Here is a 26,385-nt window from a genome sequence, read left to right as displayed (position 1 = left end):
AGGACACCTTCTCCAACATGGAGGGGGAAATTATCCAATACCAGGCCCAGGGGAACGTGTTGATCTGTGGGGACCTCAATTCAAGAACGGGCGAAGAACCAGACTTCACCAATAATCAGGGAAACAATTACGTATTCGGGAATAACCACTTTGACATCCCTTCCCTTCCATACAGGCATAACTGCGACAAGCAGTCAAATACCAACGGTAAACAGCTACTACAGCTCTGTCGAAACCTGGGTCTGTACATTGTCAATGGTAGGTTCATAGGAGACCTCCTAGGAAGATCGACCTACTGCTCACCTCTTGGCTGCAGCACAGTAGACTATATGATTACAGACTTGGACCCATCCTCTTTCAGAGCATTCACAGTCAAACCACAAACAACACTGTCAGATCACAGTCAAATTACTATGTTTCTCAAAAAGACAGAAACAAACAACATAGAAACACAACCCAGTAAACTGTACAACACCAAAAAATCGTACAGATGGGCCAAAAACGACACGGAAAAATACCAGAAAACAATTAGCAATGCATCAACTCAAGCTCTCTTAGACACCTTTCTGGATAACATATACACTCACAATAAAGAAGGCGTAAACCGGGCAGTTAGTAAACTAAACAATATTTTTGATAATTTGGCAACAAATGCAAACTTGAAAGCTCGCAAGAACAAACCCAAAACAAAAAACTATGAAAAATGGTTTGACCATGATTGCCATAACATGAGGAAAAAACTTAGAAAACTATCAAACCAAAAACACAGACATCCAGAAAACGAGGAATTACGCCTTACTTATTGTCAGACGCTAACACAATACAGAAACACACTCAGGACCAAAAAAGAGCAATTTATTAAGAATACACTCAGCTCCATGGAGGAATCCATTGAGTCGAATTGTTTCTGGGACAACTTGAAAACACTACACAAAAAACAACACGACGATTTGTCCATTCAAAATGGGGACACATGGGTAAACCACTTTGAAAAATTATACCAGAAAAACACACTAGGACCAGAGCAACACCAAATACGCAAAAAACTTGAAAAGCTTGAAATGGCCATAAAAGATAACCAAAACCCGCTAGACGCCATAATAACAGAAAAAGAACTTCTTGAAAAACTCAAGGACCTGCGACCAGGAAAAGCTTGCGGGACAGACGGCATACTAAACGAGATGATTAAACACGCAGACGACAAACTGAAACTGGCTATCCTAAAACTCTTCAACTTGGTTCTGAGTGTCGGTTATTTCCCTGACATCTGGAACAAAGGACTCATAACACCCATATACAAAAGTGGGGACAAAATCGACCCAAACAACTATCGAGGCATCTGTGTAAACAGTAACCTGGGGAAGGTATTCTGTAGCATCATAAACAAAAGACTTATAAACTTCCTTGAAGAGCACAATGTCTTGAGTAAAAGCCAAATTGGATTCCTGCCAAACTATAGAACATCCGATCATATCTTCACCCTACAGACCCTAATTGACAAACACGTTCACCATAACAAAAGCAAAATCTACGCATGCTTTGTAGATTTCCAGAAGGCTTTCGACTCCATCTGGCATGACGGTTTATTCCTGAAACTTATCGAAAGCGGGGTAGGAGGGAAAACATATGATGTAATTAAATCAATGTATACAAACAATAAATGTGCAGTTAAAATTGGAGACAAACAAACAAAATACTTCCCACAGGGGCGGGGGGTGACGCAGGGCTCGCCAATCTCACCGACACTCTTTAATATTTACATTAATGGATTGGCAAAACTACTTGAACAATCTACAGCACCCGGCCTCACCCTATATGAATCCAAGGTTAAATTCCTCCTCTATGCCGACGACCTGGTTCTGCTGTCACCAACTAAGGAGGGTCTACAGCAGAACCTGGACCTGCTGGAGTCGTACTGCCAGACTTGGGCCCTGACAATAAATCCCCAAAAAACCAAAGTCCTTGTGTTCCAGCAAAGATCCAAACAACATGGACCCACAATAAATTTCACAGTAGGAACAACCAAAATTGAACAAACCACTCACTACACATACTTGGGCTTAAAAATCAGTTCTACGGGAAACTTCAAACTGGCTGTGAATGAACTGAAAGAGAAAGCAAGAAGGGCTTTCTATGCCATCAAAAAATCAATCCAAATAGAAATCCCAATTAGCATTTGGCTCAAAATTTTCAAATCAGTAATTGAACCAATTGCACTCTATGGCAGTGAGGTCTGGGGACCACTAACACAACAAGATTTTGCAAAATGGGACAAACACCCAATTGAGATCCTACATGCGGAATTCTGTAAAAGTATCCTCCGGACTCAAAGGAAAACAGTAAACAACGCATGCAGGGCGGAACTAGGCCAATACCCATTAATAATCACTATCCAAAAAAGAGCCACCAAATTTTGGAATCACCTACAAATGAGCAACCCCCAATGCTATCACTACGACGCCCTGAAATGCCAAGAGCTGACCATAAAGAAGAATACCCTCAGTCAACTAGTCCTGGGACTCAATAAAGTAACTAATAACAATACTAACAATAACCAGCCCCAGGACAGTGACAGGGTAACACAAAGAATTCGACCCAACACAATCGTCGCTAAGCAAAAGGAAAAATATCTGTCATATTGGGCAGAAACAACAAAAACCCAAAGCAAACTCAATTGCTACTTGGCCCTAAACAGACAATACAACATAGCTGATTACCTGACCATGGTAAAGGATAACAAACTGAGAAGAACCTTGACAAGGTACAGACTTAGCGAACATAGCCTAGCGATCGAAAAAGGCAGACACAGGCAGACCAGGCTGCCAAGAGAAGACAGGATATGCTCTCACTGCAGTCAGGGAGTAGTTGAGACAGAGATGCACTTCCTCACAGCCTGTGGAAAATATCAGGGCATCAGAGAGAATTTCTATCAAAAATTCTCACAAATATGCCCTGAATTCAGAAATCTGACTGACAACCAAAAACTCCCATTCCTACTGGGGGAGGAGAGAAGCTGTGTAACACTGGCGGCACACTATGTTACAGCTTGCCATGAACAGAGGGACAACCAGTAAACTAAGACAAGAGTATATATAAACAAGGCGAAAATATATTTATAAACTCAGGGATATACCTGTTTATACACTGTATGAATGGAACCGCGTTTATGTGTTCAACCATAAATGTATTTTGATGCTTTGGCAACATAAGATGTACCTTATCATGCCAATAAAGCGATTTGTATTGTATTGTATTGTATTGTATTGAGTGCTGGGGGTGGGTGAGTGTTGGTAGGTAGAGATTGTTGGTGGGTGAGTGCTGGGGGTGGGTGAGTGTTGGTAGGTAGAGATTGTTGGGTGAGTGCTGGGGGCGGGTGAGTGTTGGTCGGTAGAGATTGTTGGTGGGTGAGTGCTGGGTGTGTGGGTGTGAGTGTTGGTAGGTAGAGATTGTTGGTGGGTGAGTGCTGGGGGTGGGTGAGTGTTGGTCGGTAGAGATTGTTGGTGGGTGAGTGCTGGGTGTGGTTGAGTGTTGGTAGGTAGAGATTGTTGGTGGGTGAGTGCTGGGGGTGTGGGTGTGAGTGTTGGTGGGTAGAGATTGTTGGTGGGTGAGTGCTGGGGGTGGGTGAGTGTTGGTAGGTAGAGATTGTTGGTGGGTGAATGTTGGGGGTGGGTGAGTGTTGGTCGGTAGAGATTGTTGGTGGGTGAGTGCTGGGGGTGGGTGAGTGTTGGTAGGTAGAGATTGTTGGTGGGTGAGTGCTGGGGGTGGGTGAGTGTTGGTAGGTAGAGATTGTTGGTGGGTGAGTGCTGGGGGTGGGTGAGTGTTGGTAGGTAGAGATTGTTGGTGGGTGAGTGCTGGGTGTGGGTGAGTGTTGTTAGGTCCAGATTGTTGGTGGGTGAGTGCTGGGTGTGGGTGAGTGTTGTTAGGTCGAGATTGTTGGTGGGTGAGTGCTGGGGGTGGGTGTGAGTGTTGGTGGGTAGAGATTGTTAGTGGGTGAGTGCTGGGGGTGGGTGAGTGTTGGTAGGTAGAGATTGTTGGTGGGTGAGTGCTGGGGGTGGGTGAGTGTTGGTGGGTAGAGATTGTTAGTGGGTGAGTGCTGGGGGTGGGTGAGTGTTGGTGGGTAGAGATTGTTAGTGGGTGAGTGCTGGGTGTGGGTGTGAGTGTTGGTAGGTAGAGAGTGTTGGTGGGTGAGTGCTGGGGGTGTGGGTGAGTGTTGGTAGGTAGAGATTGTTGGTGGGTGAGTGCTGGGGGTGGGTGAGTGTTGGTAGGTAGAGATTGTTGGTGGGTGAGTGCTGGGGGTGGGTGAGTGTTGGTCGGTAGAGATTGTTGGTGGGTGAGTGCTGGGGGTGGGTGAGTGTTGGTCGGTAGAGATTGTTGGTGGGTGAGTGCTGGGTGTGTGGGTGAGTGTTGGTAGGTAGAGATTGTTGGTGGGTGAGTGCTGGGGGTGGGTGAGTGTTGGTGGGTAGAGATTGTTGGTGGGTGAGTGCTGGGGGTGGGTGAGTGTTGGTAGGTAGAGATTGTTGGTGGGTGAGTGCTGGGGGTGGGTGAGTGTTGGTAGGTAGAGATTGTTGGTGGGTGAGTGCTGGGGGTTTGGGTGTGAGTGTTGGTAGGTAGAGATTGTTGGTGGGTGAGTGCTGGGGGTGGGTGAGTGTTTGTAGGTGGAGATTGTTGGTGGGTGAGTGCTGGGTGTGGGTGAGTGTTTGTAGGTGGAGATTGTTGGTGGGTGAGTGCTGGGGGTGTGGTGCTTTGGGCAGTGTGTGCAGACTGAGGTTCAGATGGTGGTATGTAGCATTTGTTGAGGCATTGCCCCACCCTGACCACCCGAGTGAGGTCGTTACATTTCTTCTTGCACTGTGTGGGGTCCTGGGGACCACAGTGCTGCCCAAGACCTGATGGGCAACCTCCCTCCACATGGGACAGAAGACTTGCGCCGAGGGCCTCCTGCCATTTGTCGGGTTCAGTGCCGCCCTCCGTCTCTCCACAGTGGACACCAACTCCTCCAATGCTTGGCCCGAAAATCTGCGGGCTCTCTCCCTGGGGCATGGATCTGCCATCATGAAACCTGCTTGAGTCGTCAGGCTCCTTGGGCTTGGCCTGCTCCTGCTTGCTAACAGAGGTTCACAGCCAGCAATGCTGAGAATGAGGTTGTGCAGCATGAATGAACCTCCCCTTTAAGAACTGGGAAGAGCCTGTGGCAATGATGACTTGCGATTAGACTGCACCTGATATTGGTTCGCACTTTGAGTGTAACGCCACTGAGCGAGGCCGTTAGCGTTTCATTTAGCGCTCCCATCCTTTCTTGGAGCGATGACACTGAATTTTGCATGCAGCGAGATTCATGAGCACCTGGTGCTAAATCTCAAACTTTTCCAAAGTTAGTGCCTATTCATGGGCGATAATGAATTTCGCCCCCCCTTGTTTTCCCTCTGGTAGATTTTCAAAGCAAACGCAGATCCGGAGACTCCGGTCGGGAACTTTCTCCCGACTCCCGTGGTGGCTCGATTCATCCGCATAAACCCACAGTCCTGGTATCAGAACGGAACTATCTGCCTGCGAGCTGAGATTATGGGCTGTCCCCTTCCAGGTACATCTCTCTGTGCATCCATCCATCCATCTGTACGGCCCTCCCCACTCTCTCTCTCTCTCTCCCTCTCTCTATCTCTCTCTCACACTCTCTCTCTGTCTCTCTCTCTCTCTCTCTCTCTGTCTCTCACACTCTCTGTCTCTCTCTCTCTCTCTCACACTCTCTCTCTCTCTCTCTCCGTCTCCCTCCCTCTCTTTCTCTCTCTCTGTCTCTCAATTCAATTCAATTCAAATGCTTTATTGGCATGAAAGTTTACAGGGAACCATATTGCCAAAGCTTACATAACAAAAAGTACAGCTTTCCAACATTCTGTAGGTGTCAAACAATTTTGACCTTCGTTGGGTACATACAATATTACTTTAAACAATATTAATTTAAACAGTCGTTGTACTCTCTCTGCCTCTCTCTTTCACTCTCTCTTTCACTCTCTCTGTCTCTCTCTCTGTCTCTCTCTGTCTCTCTCTCGCTGTCTCTCTCTCTCGCTGTCTCTCTCTCTCGCTGTCTCTCTCTTTCGCTGTCTCTCTCTTCCACCCGCTCTTTCTCTGTCTCTCTCTGTCTCTCTCTCTGTCTGTCTCTTTCTCTTTCATGCTCGCTCACTCTCTCTCTCTCTCTCTCTCTCTCTCTCTCTCTTCTCTGTCTCTCTCTCTGTCTGTCACTCTCCCTCCCTCTCTTTCTCTCTGTCTCTCTCTCTCTTTGTCACTCTCCCTCCCTCTCGGTGTCGCTCTCTGTCTCCCTCTCTCTGTCTCTCAATTCAATTCAATTCAATTCAAATCACTTTATTGGCATGACAAGTTACATCTTATGCTGCCAAAGCATCGAAAAACATTTGTTTGTACACAAAAATACAGATCTATCCATACAGTGTATAAACAGATATATCCCTGAGTGTATAAATATATACTTTCATATAATTTATATATACTCTTTTCTTATATTTAGTGGTTGTCCCTCTGTTTATGGCAAGCTGTAACATAGTGTGCTGCTAGTGTTACACAATTTCTCTCTTCCCCTAGTAGGTATGGGAGTTTTTGGTCTTCATTCAAATTTCTGAATTCCGGGCATATTTTTGTGAATTTTGGGTAGAAATTCTCCCTTATGCCCTGATATTTTCTACAAGCTGTGAGGAAGTGCATCTCTGTCTCCACCACTCCCTGACTGCAGTGAGAGCATATCCTGTCCTCTCTTGGTAGCCGGGTCTGCCTGTGTCTACCTTTTTCGATCGCCAGACTATGTTCACTAAGTCTGTACATTGTCAAGGTTTTTCTCAGTTTGCTATCCTTTCTCTCTCTCCCTCTCTCCGTCTCTCTCACTCCCTTTCTCTCTCTCTGTCTCTCTCTCTGTCTCTCACTCTCTGTCTCTTTCTCTCTTCCTCTCTCTCTGACTCGCTCTGTCTCTGTCTCACTCTCTTTCTCTCTGTCTCATGGTGTATTGTCTGTTTAGGGCCAAATAGCAATCGAGTTTTGATGCGCTATCGATTCTAATAAAAGGCTGAGTAGAGTTCAGAACAACAGGCTTTTATTAACTACTGAATGCAACTACAAACAGATCAGGACTATGCCTCTAGTGGACGACCGAATGGCAGAGAGCTGCCGTGCAGCCGTCCTTATACCAGGTAGCCAAGGGCGGAGTCAGCTGAGGCATAGTCAGGTATAACAGTGAAACAAGAGTGAACGACAACAACAACAACAACAATAGTGAACACCGTGAACGACAGTGGTTTACCACAAGTTTGTTTTGGGTTTTTGTTGTTTCTGTCCAATAGGTCAGATATTTTTCCTTTTGTTTAGTGACAATTGTGTTGGGTCGAATTCTCTGGGCTACGATGTCACTGTCCTGGAGCTGATTATTATTAGTAGTGTTGGTAGTTACTTCACTGAGTCCCAGGACTAGTTGACTGAGGGGACTCTTCTCTATGATCATCTCTTGGCATTTCAGGGCTTTGTAATGATAGCAGTGGGGGTTGCTCATTTTTAGGTGTTTCCAAAATTTAGTGGCTCTTTTTTTTGTCTCTGTCTCTCTCTGTCAATTCAATTCAATTCAATTCAAATGCTTTATTGGCATGAAAGTTTACAGGGAACCATGTTGCCAAAGCTTACATAACAAAAAGTACAGGTTTCCAACATTCTGTAGGGGTCAAACGTTTTTGACCCTCGTTGGGTACAGACAGTATTAATTTAAACAGTCGTTGACCCTCGTTGGGTGCATTCAGTATTAATTTAAAACAGTCATTGGGTACATTCGGTATTGATTTAAACATTTTTAGCGTATATATGCTATGGGTGTGCTCGTTAGTCACTCAATGTTCCTCAGGTTGTGACATGTTGTTACATATTGGGCACCAAGATATGGTCTGTCTCCCTCCCCCAGGACTATTCTTAATTTTGACAGGTCATCCAATTCTTTGAAATCTGGGGTTGTAAGGCTGAGCTTGTCAAAATATATGTTTCTTGTCTCGTTGAATTTTTCACATTTTAGGAGGAAGTGCACCTCTGTCTCAACCTCGCCGGCCAGACAGTGATCACATAATCTATTTTCTTTAGGTTGCCAGGATTTCTTGTATCTTCCTTTTTCAATTGCCAGTTGGTGGTCGCTTAGTCTGTATCTGGTGAGGGTCTGTCTCTGTTTTGTGTCTCTGATGGTCGAGAGATAGTCTGCCAGTTTATATTCTCTTTTTAGGGCCCGGTAGCATTCTAATCTGCTTTGGCTTTTGGTTATTGTGTTCCAATGTTCCAGGTAGGTTTCTTTGCATTGTTTAATGATTTGGTTCACTCGGATTGGTGTTTGGGGAGCAGTGTTGGTCTGGGACTGGTCAGGGTCCGGCTGGGTAGGAGAACTTAGTTTCAGTAACAACTGACTCAGGGGACTCGTTTCTGGGTTCAGCTCTTGGGTCTGGAGGGCTTTAAAATGAAGGGTGTCTGGGGAACTAGATTTGAGGTGATTTAGAAAGTTTAGTGCTCGTTTTTGGATGTTTATTATCAGTGGGTGTCGGCCTAGTTCGGCTCTACATGCATTTGTTGGTGTTTTCCTTTGGGTGCGAAGAATGCTTCGGCAAAATTCTGCATGTAGGGCTTCTATTGTGTGTTTTTCCCATTTAGTGTAGCTATGGTGATTGAGTGGGCCCCATACTTCACTACCATACAGCGCAATGGGCAGGATTATACTATCAAATATTTTGAGCCAGATTTTGATTGGAATTTGGATGTTGTAGAATTTTCTTTTTATTGCATATAGGGCTCTTCGGGCTTTTTCTTTTAGTGCATTCACTGCTATGTTGAAGCTCCCTGATGCTGTAATGGTTATGGTGTGGAGATGCCGGAGTTGGACTGGGGTGGACAAATGTAAAAAGTCACACAACACCAGGTTATAGTCCAACAGCTTTATTTGAAATCACAAGCTTTCGGAGCGCTGCTCCTTCTTCAGGTGAAGTGGAGAAATGCATAAAGACACAGCTTATATAGTCAGAGAATCATGTCAGATGTTTACAGGTAACCTTTCCAACTGCCATTTATCACACCTCGGCAGAGAGACAATCACAGCAGTCAAAGGTGTGAATGGTGTCCAAACAGGTCAGTCAGGGAAACATTACATCAAAGAACAATGAGGTGGGGTCACAAGGGGTCAAATATTGCAGATGCTGGGGTCTGTATGAAAAACAAAAAAACAGACAAAAATCATTTTTTTTGGCTGGAAATCACAGCAGGTCCGGCCGCATCTGTGTAGAGAGAACAAGCCAATGTCGACTCGAGTCTGGATGACCCTGCATCAGGTGGGGTTACATGTAGCGTGACATGAACCCAAGATCTCGGTTGAGGCCGTCCTCATGGGTGCGGAACTTGGCTATCAGTTTCTGCTCGACGATTTTGCGTTGTCGTGTGTCTCGAAGGCCACCTTGGAGAATGCTTACCCGAAGATCGGAGGCTGAATGTCCTTGACTGCTGAAGTGTTCCCCGACTGGGAGGGAACACTCCTGCCTGGTGATTGTTGCGCGGTGTCCGTTCATCCGTTGTCGCAGTGTCTGCATGGTCTCACCGATGTACCATGCTCTGGGGCATCCTTTCCTGCAACGTATGAGGTAGACAACGTTGGCCGAGTCACATGAGTATGTACCATGTACCTGGTGGGTGGTGTCCTCACGTGTGATGATGGTATCTGTGTTGATGATCTGGCATGTCTTGCAGAGGTTGCTGTGGCAGGGTTGTGTGGTGTCGTGGTCGCTGTTCTCCTGAAAGCTGGGTAATTTGCTGCGAACGATGGTCTGTTTGAGGTTAGGCGGCTGTTTGAAAGCGAGTAGTGGAGGCGTGGGGATGGCCTTAGCGAGGTGTTCGTCGTCATCGATGACATGTTGAAGGCTGCGAAGAACATGGCGTAGTTTCTCCGCTCCGGGGAAGTACTGGACGACGAAGGGTACTCTGTTGGTTGTGTCCCGTGTTTGTCTTCTGAGGAGGTCTATGCGATTTTTCGCTGTGGCCCGTCGGAACTGTCGATCGACGAGTCGAGCGTCATATCCCGTTCTTACAAGGGCGTCTTTCAGTGTCTGTAGGTGTCCATCGCGTTCCTCCTCGTCTGAGCAGATCCTGTGTATTCACAGGGCTTGTCCATAGGGGATGGCTTCTTTAACGTGGTTAGGGTGGAAGCTGGAGAAGTGAAGCATCGTGAGGTTGTCCGTGGGCTTGCGGTAGAGTGAAGTGCTGAGGTGTCCGTCTTTGATGGAGATTCGTGTGTCCAGGAATGAGACTGATTCTGAGGAGTAGTCCATGGTGAGTTTGATGGTGGGATGGAACTTGTTGATGTTATCGTGTAGTCTTTTCAGTGATTCTTCGCCGTGGGTCCATAGGAAGAAAATGTCGTCGATGTATCTGGTGTATAGCGTTGGTTGGAGATCCTGTGCAGCGAAGAAGTCTTGCTCGAACTTGTGCATGAAGATGTTTGCGTATTGGGGTGCGAATTTGGTCCCCATGGCTGTTCCGTGTGTTTGGGTAAAGAACTGGTTGTCGAAGGTGAAGACATTGTGGTCAAGGATGAAGCGGATGAGTTGTAGGATGGCGTCTGGAGATTGGCTGTTGTTGGTGTTGAGTACTGAGGCTGTCGCAGCGATGCCGTCATCGTGGGGGATACTGGTGTAGAGTGCCGAGACGTCCATCGTGGCGAGGAGTGTTCCTGGTTCAACTGGTCCGTGGGTGCTGAGCTTCTGTAAGAAGTCTGTAGTGTCGCGACAGAAGCTGGGGGTTCCCTGTACGATGGGTTTCAGGATGCCCTCGACATATCCAGAGAGGTTCTCACACAGGGTTCCGTTGCCTGATGCGATAGGACGTCCAGGTGTGTTGGCTTTGTGTATCTTTGGGAGGCAGTAGAAGTCTCCCACGCGGGGAGTACGTGGGATGAGAGCATGTAGGATGCTTTGATGTAATGGTTAGACCAAGGTAAGTGTAGCTCATAGCGTGTCCTATGATGGTATCACTGAGAGTAAACTGGTATTTGTTTTCCTGACATCTGGGCCTTTTTTGAAAAATCATGATGTTGGTTTTCTTTAGATTTACTGTCAGGGCCCAATTTTGGCACTTTTGTCGAGTAGGTCTAAATGTTGCTGTAATCCCTGTTCTGTGGGAGACAGCAGAACCAGGTCATCCGCATAGAACAGGGACCTCACTTCCCCATCCAGGAGACAGAGACCCGGTGACTCGCTTTGCTCCAGCTTGTCTGCTAACTCATTTATGTATATGTTGAACAGGGTCGGACTCAAGTTGCAACCCTGCCGGACGCCTCTTCTCTGGGTGAAGAAACCGGTGCGTTTGTCTCCAATTTTGACACCGCATTTATTTTTCAGATACATCGATTTAATAAGGTCATAGACTTTGCCCCCTATTCCACACTGAAGAAGTTTGTAATAGAGCCCTTCGTGCCAAATAGAGTCAAAGGCTTTCTTGAAGTCAATGAAACAAGCGAATATTTTCCCATTTTTTGTTTGGTGTATATGTTTTTCAATGAGAGTGTGAAGGGTATAGATATGGTCGGTGGTGCGGTGTTTTGGAAGAAAGCCTATTTGATTTTTTCTAAGGGTATTATGTTTATTAAGAAAATCCAGTAATCTGCTATTTAGAATACTGCAGAATAACTTCCCTAGACAACTGTTGACACAGATGCCACGGTAGTTGTTTGGGTCTGATTTGTTTCCACTTTTATATATGGGAGAGATGAGTCCTTGGCACCAGATATCTGGAAAACAGCCCGAACGTAATATGATGTTGAATAACTTGAGTACCGCACCCTGCATCTCCATAGTGCTGAACTTGAGCATTTCATTTTTGATGTTGTCTGGACCACAGACTTTCTTTAGGTGGAGAGATTTTGTTTTTGTGGCCAGTTCTTTCCAAGTGATTGGGGAGTCCAGAGGGTTTTGGTTGTCTTTAATTGTTACTTCTAATGTGTGGAGTTTTTCTGTGACATGATGTTGACTTGAGTTTGATTCGTTTACTGGGATGTCTTTGTAGAGGTTTTCAAAATGTGTTCTCCAGATGTCACCATCTTGGATTGGTAATGCTTGTAATTGAGTTGTACTCAGGTTATTCCACATATCCCAGAATTGATTTTGATTAATGGAGTTTTCAATTTCTTCAAGTCTTTTGTGGGTATAGTTTTGTGTTTTGTTCCTAATGGTGTGTTTATATCTTTTGAGGGTCTCATTGTATCTAATACGCAGGTCTGGGTTGTTTGGTTGGCAATGCTTTTGGTTTGATATTTTTCTCAGGTCTTTTCTGGCATTTTTGCATTCGTGATCAAACCATTTCTCATTTTTTTGTCTTTTGTAACGTTTCCTCTGCTGTTTCACAAGGTCGGCTTTTACAGCTGCCTCATGGAAGATCCTATTTATATCGTCTATGGCCATGTTTACACCATCTCTGGTGATCTCATATAGATTTTCTTTAAATTTTGATATTTTACTTGTGAGATCAGGTGAATTTAGTGCTGTGATGAATTTATCTCCACTGTCTGGGGCCCATCTGTATGTCTGGTTTAGTTTATGGAGCTTACTGGGTTCCTTTTTTGTGTCTGTAGTTTGGGCAGAAAGTTTAAGGTACACATTTATTTGGTTATGGTCTGAGAGGGGGGATTGTTGCCTGACAGTGAATGCGTTGATATCGCAGGGGTCCATGTCAGTGATTGTATAATCCACCACACTAGACCCAAGAGTTGAGGAATAGGTGAGTCTCCCTAAGGAGTCGCCTCTGAACCTACCGTTAACTATGTACAGGCCTAAGGCTCGGCAGAGTTGCACTACCTCCCTGCCGCTTTTATTTATTTCACAGTCAAGGTTGTTCCGATTTGTGATGGCTGGTGTGACATATAAAGGGGTCTGGCCAAACACATGGTTGTTGCCCTGTGGGTCTATGAAGTCAGGTTCACATCCGGTCCTTGCGTTTAGGTCCCCACATAGTAGCACCTTTCCTTGGGCCTGGAAATGGCTGATTTCCATGTGGAGAGTTTCAAATAACTCCTCTTCAAAATATGGCGATTCTATTGGGGGTATGTAGATCGCACATAAGTAGACATCTTTTTTTGCTATTCCTATGTTTTTATCTAATTTTAGCCATACATGTGATTTCCCCTGTTTTACCGGTGAGATGTGTTTGTCCAGTTCTCCTTTATACCACACCAAGATTCCCCCGGAGGTTCTGCCCTTGCGTACCTTAGTGTTCTTTACTGAGGGCACAATGATTTCATGGTACATTGGAGGACAGTGGGTGGGCACGTCCTTTTGACACCATGTTTCTGTTAACACAATTATATCAATGTCTTTTATAGATTTTAGGAATTCAGGGTCTGTACTCTTCAGCCCAAAAGTTGAGGAGCGGAGACCTTGGATATTCCAGCAGCTTATGTGGAAAGAACGCATCTATATAGTTAAAAAAAAACAGAGCAAAATGGACCTATTTTGTGGGACGGGTGTGAAAACACTAGTTTCTATAGATGTACAATGCTAAATGACGATTTAGTATAGATTCCATATGGCATGCACATACTGCTACTTAATAATAGTAATAAAATAACAATAATAATAATTTAGTACATTCTTATCCTGTTTTCCATCAGGGTGCTTATCATCGTCATGATCCTTCCCAGTTCTTGGTTTACAGTCGTCTGTGGTCTAAAGGGGGGTCTGGGGTCAGGTACAATAGCACGGTTCTGTTGCTGGTTTTGTATAGGGGGGTAGGGGACAGTGTTGGTCCTGTTTGGGTTAGGGCTCCCATTGGCAGAGGGGGTGGGAGGGGTGCGTCCTTTGGCAGTGTTTATGAGGTTTTTTGCGAAGATCCACATCCGCTGTTTGAGTAGATGTAATCCGTCATAGAGGTCCCGTGTGTTGATGTTTGGGTGGTGGGCCAGGTAGACGTTGGGGAGGTCAGCACATCTTCTGTTGATCTCCCTGTTGGTGTTGTGGATTACATGGGCTAGGGTGTCCTTTCTGGGCAGTAGAGTGGAGATCACAATCCGCGCATCGGGGAATTCCTTGCTGGCCTTCTCCGCCATCCTGCTCACTGCTCTAGCAGTGTCTTCATGTAGGGTGTGCAGGTCGTTTGTGCCTGTGTGGATCACAAGCCATTTTGGGCTTCCAAGGGTTTCTTTGTTCAGGATCTTCATTGCCTGGCCTGTGGTGCTGCACCGTTTTTTCAGGGCTTGATGACCTGGGAACATCCTCTGGGGGTCCAAAAACTTCCCGTTGGAGTTGGTCAGCAGGACCGCCTGAGGGGCTGGCTTTTCAGACTGGGTAGCAGTAGTCTGGGCAGGACTCAACTGAGGGCTGGTTGTTGACTGAGTTGCTGGGGTAGGCTGTGTGGCAGGAGGGGGGTTTGGGGCCTGCAGTGTGTTCCTGTTCTGGTCGCAAGGCAAAGAGGGTGTGGTCTCCTCGTGTGGGGGGACATCCAACGGGTTCTGTGTCCCTGTTTGTGTTGTTTTTGTGTCAGCAGGCTGTTGGAGCTTAAGGGGTTTGTGTTGCCTGCTGAGTTCATTTTTCTGCCTTTCTACGGCCTCCCTCATTTTGTTTAGCTGAGTACGGAGTTCTTTGATCTCATTTCTTTGCCCCTCCACGATCTCTCTCAACTCGTGGATGGTGGACTCGTTTTCCGTTTTCAGCTGTTTGAGCTCCTCCTTCAAGTTCTTGGCCTGTGTTTCCCTGTATTCATTGAAATCGAGTTCTAGCCTGGACAGACTCTCCTTCAGCAGTTGGTTTGTTCTGAGAGGTGTGGGAGGGGTAGAGATGGCCAGGGGGGTGTGTGTCTCTGCTGAACTCTCTTCTTTTTCGTCTGCTTGGCTCTCTTCATCCTCTGTTGGGCTCTCAGCTGCCTCATTTCCATTCGTCCTCTTTGCGCCTGCCTTAGCTTTCAACTGGGGGAATTCCTTTTCAAAGGAGTCCAAATTTTCTACATTCCCCTGTATCATGATCTTTCCTTTGTTGTTATAGTAGCTTATAGTTAGCAGGGGGTCATCTTTATCTAGATTTCTATCTTTACATATTTTCAGTCTGCCTCCCTTGCCAATACCTTCACTGAAGACGTGTGCGTAGTTTTTGTATAAAGTATCCTTCCATGAGGGAACGGATTGAGTGTAGAATATGAGGTTGTTCTTCTTCCTAGTCTCTTTCTGTTTGACATAGTCAACGTAGAGGATCTCTGGGTTATCTTGTAGTGTTTTTTCCTTGTGTTTATCCTTTGCCCTTTCACTTTTGCAATGCTCAGGATATGTCACTTCCCTGCTCTGTGTCATTGCAGTCATTTGTTTTTTTTTTCATAGCTAGATAACTTTTTTTTGTGTCGTGCTCCACCTTATCCCACTTTTAGGTCCAAAAATTGAGAGTTTTTCAGGGGTTCATCTTAGATATAGCTGGTTTCTCTCGGCCTGCGGCCTGTTTCTCTCTCCAGGTCCCGCGGTCTCCGGGCTCTGTCTCTGGGCCTCACTCTCGGGGTTTTCTCGCTCTTTGGGCCTCGCTCTCTCCCGGTTTTCCCCCGAGTTTCTGTATCTGTGTCTCTGCCTCGCTCTCTCTCTCTCTCTCTCTCACTGTCCTGGTTCGGGACGCTCCTCCCGGTCTGGGTCTCCGGGCTGCTCCCCCTCTCCGACCCCGTGGTCTCTGGGCCTCGGTTCTCGGGTTCACCCTCCCCAGGCCTCGTACTCACTGTCCTGGCTCGGGCTCGGGCCTCTCCTCCCGGTCTGGGAGCCGCTGTTTCCCGGTGTCTCCGGGCTGCTCCCCCTCTCCGACCCCGCGGTCTCTGGGCCTCGGTCTCGGCCCGGCTCCTCGGGCCTTTCCCGGGCTTCAGGCTCCGTGCTGCGGCTGCTGCTCGGGCTCTGCTTTGGTGCCTCGCTATTCCGGTTTTTCCCCAGGTTTATTTTGCTCTATCTCGCTGTCTTTTCTTTTTTTCTTCTTTTTTTCCGGGTTTTTTTTCTCTTTGGCGCTCTTTTTGGCGGTCTTTTTCTTGGGTGCTTTGGTACTTAAACTAAACTAAACTGAGCTAACTTTGACTAAAGTTAAATTTAACTTTTAGAACTTGAAGTGTAGCTTTTTCTACACTTAAATGACAAAAAACCCTAAAAAATTCAGCAGCCCATCTTCAGCGTGTCTGCTCTCTCCAGGCCCCTCCCTCACTGTCTCTGTCTCTCTCTCTCTCTCTGTCTCTCTCTCTCTGTCTCTCTCTCTCTGTCTCTCTCTCTCAAATTCAAATTCAAATTCAAATTCAAATTCAAATGCTTTATTGGCATGAAAGTTTACAGAGAACCATATTGCCAAAGCTTACATAGCAAAAAGGTACAGTTTCAAACATTCTGTAGGTGTCAATCGATTTGACATTTGTTGGGTACATACAATATTACTTTTAAACAATATTAATTTTAAACAGTCTTTGTACTTCATTTGGTACGTTCAATATTAATTTTAAACAGTCTTAATTTTAAACAGTCCTCAGGTTGTGACATGTTGTTACATATTTGGCCCCAAGGTATGGTCTGTCTCCTTCTCCCAGGACTAATCTCAATTTTGACAGGTCATCCAATTCCTTGAAATCAGAAATCTCTCTCTGTCTCTCTCTCTCTGTCTCTCTCTCTCTGTCTCTCTCTCTGTCTCTCTCTCTCTTGTCTCTCTCTCTCTGTCTCTCTCTCTGTTTCTCTCTCTCTCTCTCTGTCTCTCTCTCTGTCTCTCTCTCTGTTTCTCTCTCTGTCTCTCTCTCTCTGTCTCTCTCTCTCTGTCTCTCTCTCTCTGTCTCTCTCTCTCTCTCTCTCTCTCTCTGTCTCTCTCTCTCTGTCGCTCTCTGTCTCACTTTCTCTCTCACTCTCTCATTCTCTGGTTATTGTGTCTGACTCTCCCCAGATCCCAACAATTTCTATTACTGGAAGAGAGAAGTGACCAGCTCCGATGACCTGGATTTCAAACACCACGACTACGAGGGGCTGAGACAGGTGAGGACTGAGATCACAGACTCGGATTAACTGGGATCTTGCTGTGTGGGTGAGGAGGGGTCAGAAAGCAGGTTATTGAGACATATACCCCTCCCTTGCTGTTACCCCTCCCCTCTGCTACCCCCTCCCCTCTCTGTCACCCCTCCTCTCTCTGTTACCCCCTAATGCTCTCTGTGACCCCTCCCCCTCTCTGTGACCCCTCCCCCCTCTCTGTGACCCCTCCCCCTCTCTGTGACCCCTCCCCCTCTCTGTGACCCCTCCCCCTCTCTGTGACCCCTCCCCCTCTCTGTGACCCCTCCCCCTCTCTGTGACCCCTCCCCCTCTCTGTGACCCCTCCCCCTCTCTGTGACCCCTCCCCCTCTCTGTGACCCCTCCCCCTCTCTGTGACCCCTCCCCCTCTCTGTGACCCCTCCCCCCTCTCTGTGACCCCTCCCCCTCTCTGTGACCCCTCCCCCTCTCTGTGACCCCTCCCCCTCTCTGTGACCCCTCCCCCTCTCTGTGACCCCTCCCCCTCTCTGTGACCCCTCCCCCTCTCTGTGACCCCTCCCCTCTCTGTGACCCCTCCCCCTCTCTGTGACCCCTCCCCCTCTCTGTGACCCCTCCCCCTCTCTGTGACCCCTCCCCCTCTGTGACCCCTCCCCCTCTGTGACCCCTCCCCCTCTGTGACCCCTCCCCCTCTGTGACCCCTCCCCCCTCTCTGTGACCCCTCCCCCTCTCTGTGACCCCTCCCCCTCTCTGTGACCCCTCCCCCTCTCTGTGACCCCTCCCCCTCTCTGTGACCCCCTCCCCCTCTCTGTGACCCCTCCCCCTCTCTGTGACCCCTCCCCCTCTCTGTGACCCCTCCCCCTCTCTGTGACCCCCTCCCCCTCTCTGTGACCCCTCCCCCTCTCTGTGACCCCCTCCCCCTCTCTGTGACCCCTCCCCCTCTCTGTGACCCCTCCCCCTCTCTGTGACCCCTCCCCCTCTCTGTGACCCCTCCCCCCTCTCTGTGACCCCTCCCCCTCTGTGACCCCTCCCCCTCTGACCCCTCCCCCCCTCTGTGACCCCTCCCCCTCTCTGACCCCTCCCCCTCTCTGTGACCCCCTCCCCCTCTCTGTGACCCCTCCCCCTCTCTGTGACCCCTCCCCCTCTCTGTGACCCCTCCCCCCTCTGTGACCCCTCCCCCTCTCTGTGACCCCTCCCCCTCTCTGTGACCCCTCCCCCTCTCTGACCCCTCCCCCTCTCTGTGACCCCTCCCCCTCTCTGTGACCCCTCCCCCTCTCTGTGGCCCCTCCCCCTCTGTGACCCCTCCCCCTCTCTGTGACCCCTCCCCCTCTCTGTGACCCCTCCCCCTCTCTGTGGCCCCTCCCCCTCTGTGACCCCTCCCCCTCTCTGTGACCCCTCCCCCTCTCTGTGACCCCTCCCCCTCTCTGTGACCCCTCCCCCTCTCTGTGACCCCTCCCCCTCTCTGTGACCCCCTCCCCCTCTCTGTGACCCCTCCCCCTCTCTGTGACCCCTCCCCCTCTCTGTGACCCCTCCCCCTCTCTGACCCCTCCCCCTCTCTCTGACCCCTCCCCCTCTCTGTGACCCCTCCCCCTCTCTGTGACCCCTCCCCCTCTCTGTGACCCCTCTCTGTGACCCCTCCCCCCCTCTGTGACCCCTCCCCCCCTCTGTGACCCCTCCCCCTCTCTGTGACCCCTCCCCCTCTCTGTGACCCCCTCCCCCCCTCTGTGACCCCTCCCCCCCTCTGTGACCCCTCCCCCCCTCTGTGACCCCTCCCCCCCCTCTGTGACCCCTCCCCCCCTCTGTGACCCCTCCCCCCCTCTGTGACCCCTCCCCCCCTCTGTGACCCCTCCCCCCCTCTGTGACCCCTCCCCCCCTCTGTGACCCCTCCCCCCCCTCTGTGACCCCTCCCCCCCTCTGTGACCCCTCCCCCCCTCTGTGACCCCTCCCCCCCTCTGTGACCCCCTCCCCCCCTCTGTGACCCCGCCCCCCCCTCTGTGACCCCGCCCCCCCTCTGTGACCCCCTCCCCCCCCTCTGTGACCCCCTCCCCCCCTCTGTGACCCCGCCCCCCCTCTGTGACCCCTCCCCCCCGCTGTGACCCCTCCCCCTCGCTGTTACCCCTCCCCTGCGGAGAGAAGCCGAATTTTGAATAGAACTTGGGAACATAAAATGGACAACTATATTAGCAAACAGTGATGTAGAACAGCAGTGAAAAATATTTACAACGGTGTTTAACGGAGTCCAGGAAAAATGTATTCCACTAAAAAACAAGAATTAGCTAAACATTAATGAGACACCATTCATGAATAAAGACATGAGGGAATAATTGAGGGTACAGAAAGAGGCATCCACTAAGTACATGGACAGCGGGGGAGAGCATGACGAGAGAGAATACGAAGAGATTAGGAGAGAAGTCAATAAAACAATTAGGTCGGCAAAGAGGAACTATGAAATTAAATTGTCAAGGAACATAAAACAAAAGAGCAAAATATTTTACAAGCACATCAAGAAAACAAGGAAGTTTGGGATGTGAATAGAGCCATTAAGGGATCGTGGGATAGTTAGGACAATACCACAGGTAACGATAGAGAGCGGGCAGAAATATTATATCATTATTTTGCCCCAGTATTTACCAGGGAGATAGAACAGGTGGACCTGACATCGGATGATGAGATTAGTGATGAGATAATTGCATTTGAAATATATTAAATAAACTAATCAAACTGAAACCGGATAAAACCCCTGGTTCGGATGGACCGCATCCGCGCATTTAAAAATAATCTAGGGAAGAGATAGCAGAGGCATTACTACACATATTTAATAATGCATTAGAAAAAGGTGTCGTGCCAGAGGACTGATGGCCAGCTATTCACTGGACATGTTCTATCTCCCTTCTTAAATATAGGGAACTATAGACCTGTCAGCTTAACATCGGCGGTAGGAAAAATAATGGAATCCCTACTAAAGGAGAAAAGAGAAGAACATCTAGAAACCAAAAATATAATAAGGAACAGTCAGCATGGATTTCAAAAGGCAAAGTCTTGCTTGACCAAACTCATTGAATTTTTTGAAGAGGTAACAGAGAGAGTAGACAAGGGTAATGCAGTAGATGTAATTTATCTAGATTTTCAAAAGGCCTTCGATAAGGTACCCCATAATAGACTGATGGACAAGACAGAGATCGATAGATTTTTGAATATTAAGGGAATCAAAGGATATGGGGATAGTGCAGGAAAGTGAAGTTGAGGTAGAAGATCAACCATGATCTCATTGAATGGCAGAGCAGGCTCGCGGGGCCAAATGGCTGACTCCAGCTCCTATTTCTTATGTTCTTATTTTCTTATGTTTTTATGTATTGGAGGTCAATTATCACAGCCCCGGGACATTGCTACAGGAGTTCCTCAGGGCAGTGTCCTAGGCCCAACTATCTTCAGCTGCTTCATCAATGACCTTCCCTCCATCATAAGGTCAGAAATGGGGATGTTCGCTGATGACTGCACAGTGTTCAGCGTCATTCACAACTCCACAGATAATGAAGCAGTCCATGCCCGCATGCAACAAGACCTGGACGACATTCAGGCTTGGGCTGCTAAGTGGCAGGTAACATTTGTGCCACAGAAGTGCCAGGCAATGACTATCTCCAACAAGCGAGAGTCTAACCACCTCCCCTTGACATTCAATGGTATTACCATCGCCAAATCCCCCACCATCAACATCCTGGGTGTCACCATTGACCAGAAACTTAACCGGACCAGCCACATAAATACTGTGGCAACAAGAGCAGGTCAGAGGCTGGGTATTCTGTGGCGAGTGTCTCACCTCCTGACTCCCCAAAGCCTTTCCACCATCTACAAGACACAAGTCAGGAGTGTGATGGAATACTCTCCACTTGCCTGGATGAGTGCAGCTCCAACAACACTCAAGAAGCTCGACACCATCCAGTACAAAGCAGCCTGTTTGATTGGCACCCCATCCACCACCTTAAACATTCACTCCCTCCACCACCGGCGTACCGTGGCTGCAGTGTGTACCATCTACAAGATGCACTGCAGCAACTCGCCAAGGCTTCTTCGGCAGCACCTCGCAAACACGCGACCTCTTCCACCTAGAAGGACAAGGGCAGCAGGCACATGGGAACACCACCACCTCCAAGTCACACACCATCCTGACTTGGAAATATATCATCGATCCTTCATCGTCGCTGGGTCAAAATCCTGGAACTCCCTCCCTAACAGCACTGTGGGAGTACCTTCACCACATGGACTGCAGCGGTTCAAGAAGGCAGCTCACCACCACCTTCTCAAGGGCAATTAGGGACGGGCAATAAATGCTGGCCTTGCCAACGACGCCCACATCCCAGGAACAAATTTTTAAAATCACTGAAGGTATCGATACAGGTTAACGAGGCCATAAAAAAGCTAACCAGGCACTAGGGTTTATTTCTAGAGGGATAGAATTGAAAAGTAGGGAAGTTATGCTAAACCTTGTATCGAACCTTGGTTAGACCACACTCGGAGTACTGCGTACAGTTCTGGTCGCCATATTATAAAAAGGATATAGAGGCACTGGAGAGGGTGCAGAGAAGATTTACAAGGATGATACCAGAAATGCGAGGGTATACATATCAGGAAAGGATGAACAGGCTGGGTCTCTTTTCTCTTGAAAAAAGAAGGCTGAGGGGTGACCGAATAGAGGTCTTTAAAATTATGAAAGGTTTTGATAGAGTGGGTACAGAGAGAATGTTACCCCACCCTCTGTTACCCCACTCTCTGTTACCCCACCCTCTGTTACCCCTCCCTCTGTTACCCCTCCCTCTGTTACCCCTCCCTCTGTTACCCCTCCCTCTGTTACCCCTCCCTCTGTTACCCCACCCTCTGTTACCCCACCCTCTGTTACCCCACCCTCTGTTACCCCCTCCTTCCCCCCGGTTACCCTGAGGCTGAAGCTCCATTTCTTCTCTCTCAGGTGATGAGGGAGGTTCGCAATTTGTGCCCGAACATCACCCGGATTTACAGCATTGGGAGGAGTTTCGGGGGCCTCAAACTCTACGTGATGGAAATATCGGACAACCCGGGAATTCACGAGCTGGGTGAGTGTGAAACCGAGCGTACACGGACTGGGTGAGTGTGAAACCGGGTGTACAGAGGCTGGGTGAGTGTGAAACCGGGTGTACACGGACTGGGTGAGTGTGAAACCGGGTGTACACGGACTGGGTGAGTGTGAAACCGGGTGTACACGAGCTGGGTGAGTGTGAAACCGAGAGTACACGAGCTGGGTGAGTGTGAAACCGGGTGTACACGAGCTGGGTGAGTGTGAAACCAAGTGTACACGAGCTGGGTGAGTGTGAAACCGGGTGTACGCAGGCTGGGTGAGTGTGAAACCAGGTGTACACGGGTGGGTGAGTGTGAAACCGGGTGTACGTAGGCTGGGTGAGTGTGAAACCAAGTGTACACGAGCTGGGTGAGTGTGAAACCGGGTGTACACAAGCTGGGTGAGTGTGAAACGGGTGTACACGGGCTGGGTGAGTGTGAAACCGGGTGTACATGGGCTGGGTGAGTGTGAAACCGGGTGTACACGGGCTGGGTGAGTGTGAAACCGGGTGTACATGAGTTGGTGAGTGTGAAACCGGGTGTACACGAGCTGGGTGAGTGTGAAACCGAGTGTACACGGGCTGGGTGAGTGTGAAACCGGGTGTACATGGGCTGGGTGAGTGTGAAACCGAGAGTACACGGGCTGGGTGAGTGTGAAACCGAGCGTACACGGGCTGGGTGAGTGTGAAACCGGGTGTACACGGGCTGGGTGAGTGATAAACCGGGTGTACACGGGCTGGGTGAGTGTGAAACCGGGTGTACACGGGCTGGGTGAGTGTGAAAACGGGTGTACACGGACTGGGTGAGTGTGAAACCGGGTGTACACGAGCTGGGTGAGTGTGAAACCGGGTGTACACGAGCTGGGTGAGTGTGAAACCAGGCGTACACGAGCTGGGTGAGTGTGAAACTGGGTGTACACGAGCTGGGTGAGTGTGAAACCGGGTGTACATGAGTTGGTAAGTGTGAAACCGAGTGTATCTGGGCTGGGTGAATGTGAAACCGGGTGTACATGGGCTGGGTGAGTGTGAAACCAAGTGTACACGAGCTGGGTGAGTGTGAAACCGGGTGCACATGGGCTGGGTGAGTGTGAAACCGAGCATACACGGGCTGGGTGAGTGTGAACCGGATGTACACAGGCTGGGTGAGTGTGAAACCAAGTGTACACGAGCTGGGTGAGTGTGAAACCGGGTGCACATGGGCTGGGTGAGTGTGAAACCGGCATACACGGGCAGGGTGAGTGAGAAACCGGGTGTACACGGGCTGGGTGAGTGTGAAACCAAGTGTACACGAGCTGGGTGAGTGTGAAACCGGGTGCACATGGGCTGGGTGAGTGTGAAACCGGGCATACACGGGCAGGGTGAGTGAGAAACCGGGTGTACACGGGCTGGGTGAGTGAGAAACCGGGTGTACACGGGCTGGGGGAGTGAGAAACCAGGTGTACACGGGCAGGGTGAGTGAGAAACCGGGTGTACACGGGCTGGGTGAGTGTGAAACCGAGTGTACACGGGCTGGGTGAGTGTGAAACCGGGTGTACACGGGCTGGGTGAGTGAGAAACCGAGCGTACACGGGCAGGGTGAGTGAGAAACCGGGTGTACACGGGCAGGGTGAGTGAGAAACCGAGTGTACACGGGCAGGGTGAGTGAGAAACCGGGTGTACACGGGCTGGGTGAGTGAGAAACCGAGTGTACACGGGCAGGGTGAGTGAGAAACCGGGTGTACACGGGCTGGGTGAGTGTGAAACCGAGTGTACACGGGCTGGGTGAGTGTGAAACCGGGTGTACACGGGCTGGGTGAGTGAGAAACCGAGCGTACACGGGCAGGGTGAGTGAGAAACCGGGTGTACACGGGCAGGGTGAGTGAGAAACCAGGTGTACACGGGCAGGGTGAGTGAGAAACCGGGTGTACACGGGCTGGGTGAGTGTGAAACCGAGTGTACACGGGCTGGGTGAGTGTGAAACCGGGTGTACACGGGCTGGGTGAGTGTGAAACCGAGTGTACACGGGCTGGGTGAGTTTGAAACCGAGCGTACATGGGCTGGGTGAGTGTGAAACCGGGTGTACACGGGCTGGGTGAGTTTGAAACCGAGCGTACATGGGCTGGGTGAGTGTGAAACCGGGTGTACACGGACTGGCTGAGCGTGAAACCGGGCATACACGGGCAGGGTGAGTGAGAAACCGGGTGTACACGGGCAGGGTGAGTGAGAAACCAGGTGTACACGGGCAGGGTGAGTGAGAAACCGGGTGTACACGGGCTGGGTGAGTGTGAAACCGAGTGTACACGGGCTGGGTGAGTGTGAAACCGGGTGTACACGGCTGGGTGAGTGTGAAACCGAGTGTACACGGGCTGGGTGAGTGTGAAACCGGGTGTACACGGGCTGGGTGAGTTTGAAACCGGGCGTACGCAAGCTGGGTGAGTGTGAAACCGGGTGTACATGGGTTGGTGAGTGTGAAACCGGGCGTACATGAGCTGGGTGAGTGTGAGACCGGGTGTACACGGGCTGGGTGAGTGTGAAACCAGGTGTACACGCGTGGGTTAGTGTGAAACCGGGTGTACACGAGCTGGGTGAGTGTGAAACCGGGTGTACATGGGCTGGGTGAGTGTGAAACCGGGTGTACATGAGTTGGTGAGTGTGAAACCGGGTGTACACGAGCTGGGTGAGTGTGAAACCGGGTGTACACGGGCTGGGTGAGTGTGAAACCGGGTGTACACAGGCTGGGTGAGTGTGAAACCGGGTGTACACGAGCTGGGTGAGTGTGAAACCGGGTGTACACGGGCTGGGTGAGTGTGAAACCGGGCGTACACGGGCTGGGTGAGTGTGAGACCGGGCGTACACGGGCTGGGTGAGTGTGAGACCGGGTGTACACGAGCTGGGTGAGTGTGAAACCGAGTGTACACGGGCTGGGTGAGTGTGAAACCGGGTGTACACGGGCTGGGCGAGTGTGAAACCGGGTGTACACGAGCTGGGCGAGTGTGAAACCGGGTGTACACGGGCTGGGTGAGTGTGAATCCGGGTGTACACGAGCTGGGTGAGTGTGAAACCGGGTGTACACGAGCTGGGTGAGTGTGAAACCGGGTGTACACGGGCTGGGCGAGTGTGAAACCGGGTGTACACGAGCTGGGTGAGTGTGAAACCGGGTGTACACGGGTTGGTGAGTGTGAAACCGGGTGTACCTGGGCTGGGTGAGTGTGAAACCGGGTGTACCTGTGCTGGGTGAGTGTGAAACCGAGCGTACATGGGCTGGGTGAGTGTGAAACCGAGCGTACATGGGCTGGGTGAGTGTGAAACCAAGTGAACATGAGCTGGGTGAGTGTGAATCCAGGTGTACACGGGTTGGTGAGTGTGAAACCGGGTGTAACTGGGCTGGGTGAATGTGAAACCGGGTGTACATGGGCTGGGTGAGTGTGAAACCGAGCGTACATGGGCTGGGTGAGTGTGAAACCAAGTGTACACGAGCTGGGTGAGTGTGAAACCGAGCGTACATGGGCTGGGTGAGTGTGAAACCAAGTGTACACGAGCTGTGTGAGTGTGAAACCGGATGTACACGGACTGGCTGAGTGTGAAACCGGGCGTACACGGGCAGGGTGAGTGAGAAACCTGGTGTACACGGGCTGGGTGAGTGTGAAACCGAGTGTACACGGGCTGGGTGAGTGTGAAACCGGGTGTACACGGGCTGGGTGAGTTTGAAACCGGGCGTACGCGAGCTGGGTGAGTGTGAAACCGGGTGTACATGGGTTGGTGAGTGTGAAACCGGGCGTACACGAGCTGGGTGAGTTTGAAACCGAGTGTACATGGGCTGGGTGAGTGTGAAACCGGGTGTACATGAGTTGGTGAGTGTGAAACCGGGTGTACATGAGCTGGGTGAGTGTGAAACCGGGTGTACACCGGTGGGTGAGTGTGAAACCGGGTGTACACGGGCTGGGTGAGTGTGAAACCGGGTGTACACGGGCTGGGTGAGTGTGAAACCGGGTGTACACGGGCTGGGTGAGTGTGAAACCGGGTGTACACGGGCTGGGTGAGTGTGAAACCGGGTGTACACGGGCTGGGTGAGTGTGAAAATTGGTGTACACAGGTTGGTGAGTGTGAAACCGGGTGTACACGAGCTGGGTGAGTCGGAAACCGGGTGTACACGAGCTGGGTGAGTGGGAAACCGGGTGTACACGGGTTGGTGAGTGTGCAACCGGGTGTACACGAGCTGGGTGAGTGTGAGACCGAGTGTACACGAGCTGGGTGAGTGTGAAAGCGAGTGTACACGAGCTGGGTGAGTGTGAAACCGGGCGTACACGAGCTGGGTGA

General features: G+C 49.8%; 1 protein-coding gene across 1 annotated transcript in view; it reads left to right on the top strand.

The window, feature by feature from the left end:
• LOC147123870 (putative carboxypeptidase X1) overlaps nt 1-26,385 on the top strand; it is a 152,721-nt gene that overhangs the window by 91,622 nt on the left and 34,714 nt on the right. Inside the window, exons 6-8 of the mRNA XM_085976444.1 lie at nt 5,431-5,581; nt 16,929-17,017; nt 21,966-22,089. Of these exons, the coding sequence (XP_085832570.1) occupies nt 5,431-5,581; nt 16,929-17,017; nt 21,966-22,089 (364 nt within the window). The remainder of the gene's footprint in view (nt 1-5,430; nt 5,582-16,928; nt 17,018-21,965; nt 22,090-26,385) is intronic.

The sequence above is a fragment of the Somniosus microcephalus genome, chromosome 2, assembly GCF_052327205.1.
Source record: "Somniosus microcephalus isolate GS21.2 chromosome 2, FLI_Smic_1.0, whole genome shotgun sequence".
NCBI classification, from domain to species: domain Eukaryota; kingdom Metazoa; phylum Chordata; class Chondrichthyes; order Squaliformes; family Somniosidae; genus Somniosus; species Somniosus microcephalus.
Note: the sequence above shows the minus strand (reverse complement) of the source record. Positions and strands in the feature narration are given on the sequence as shown.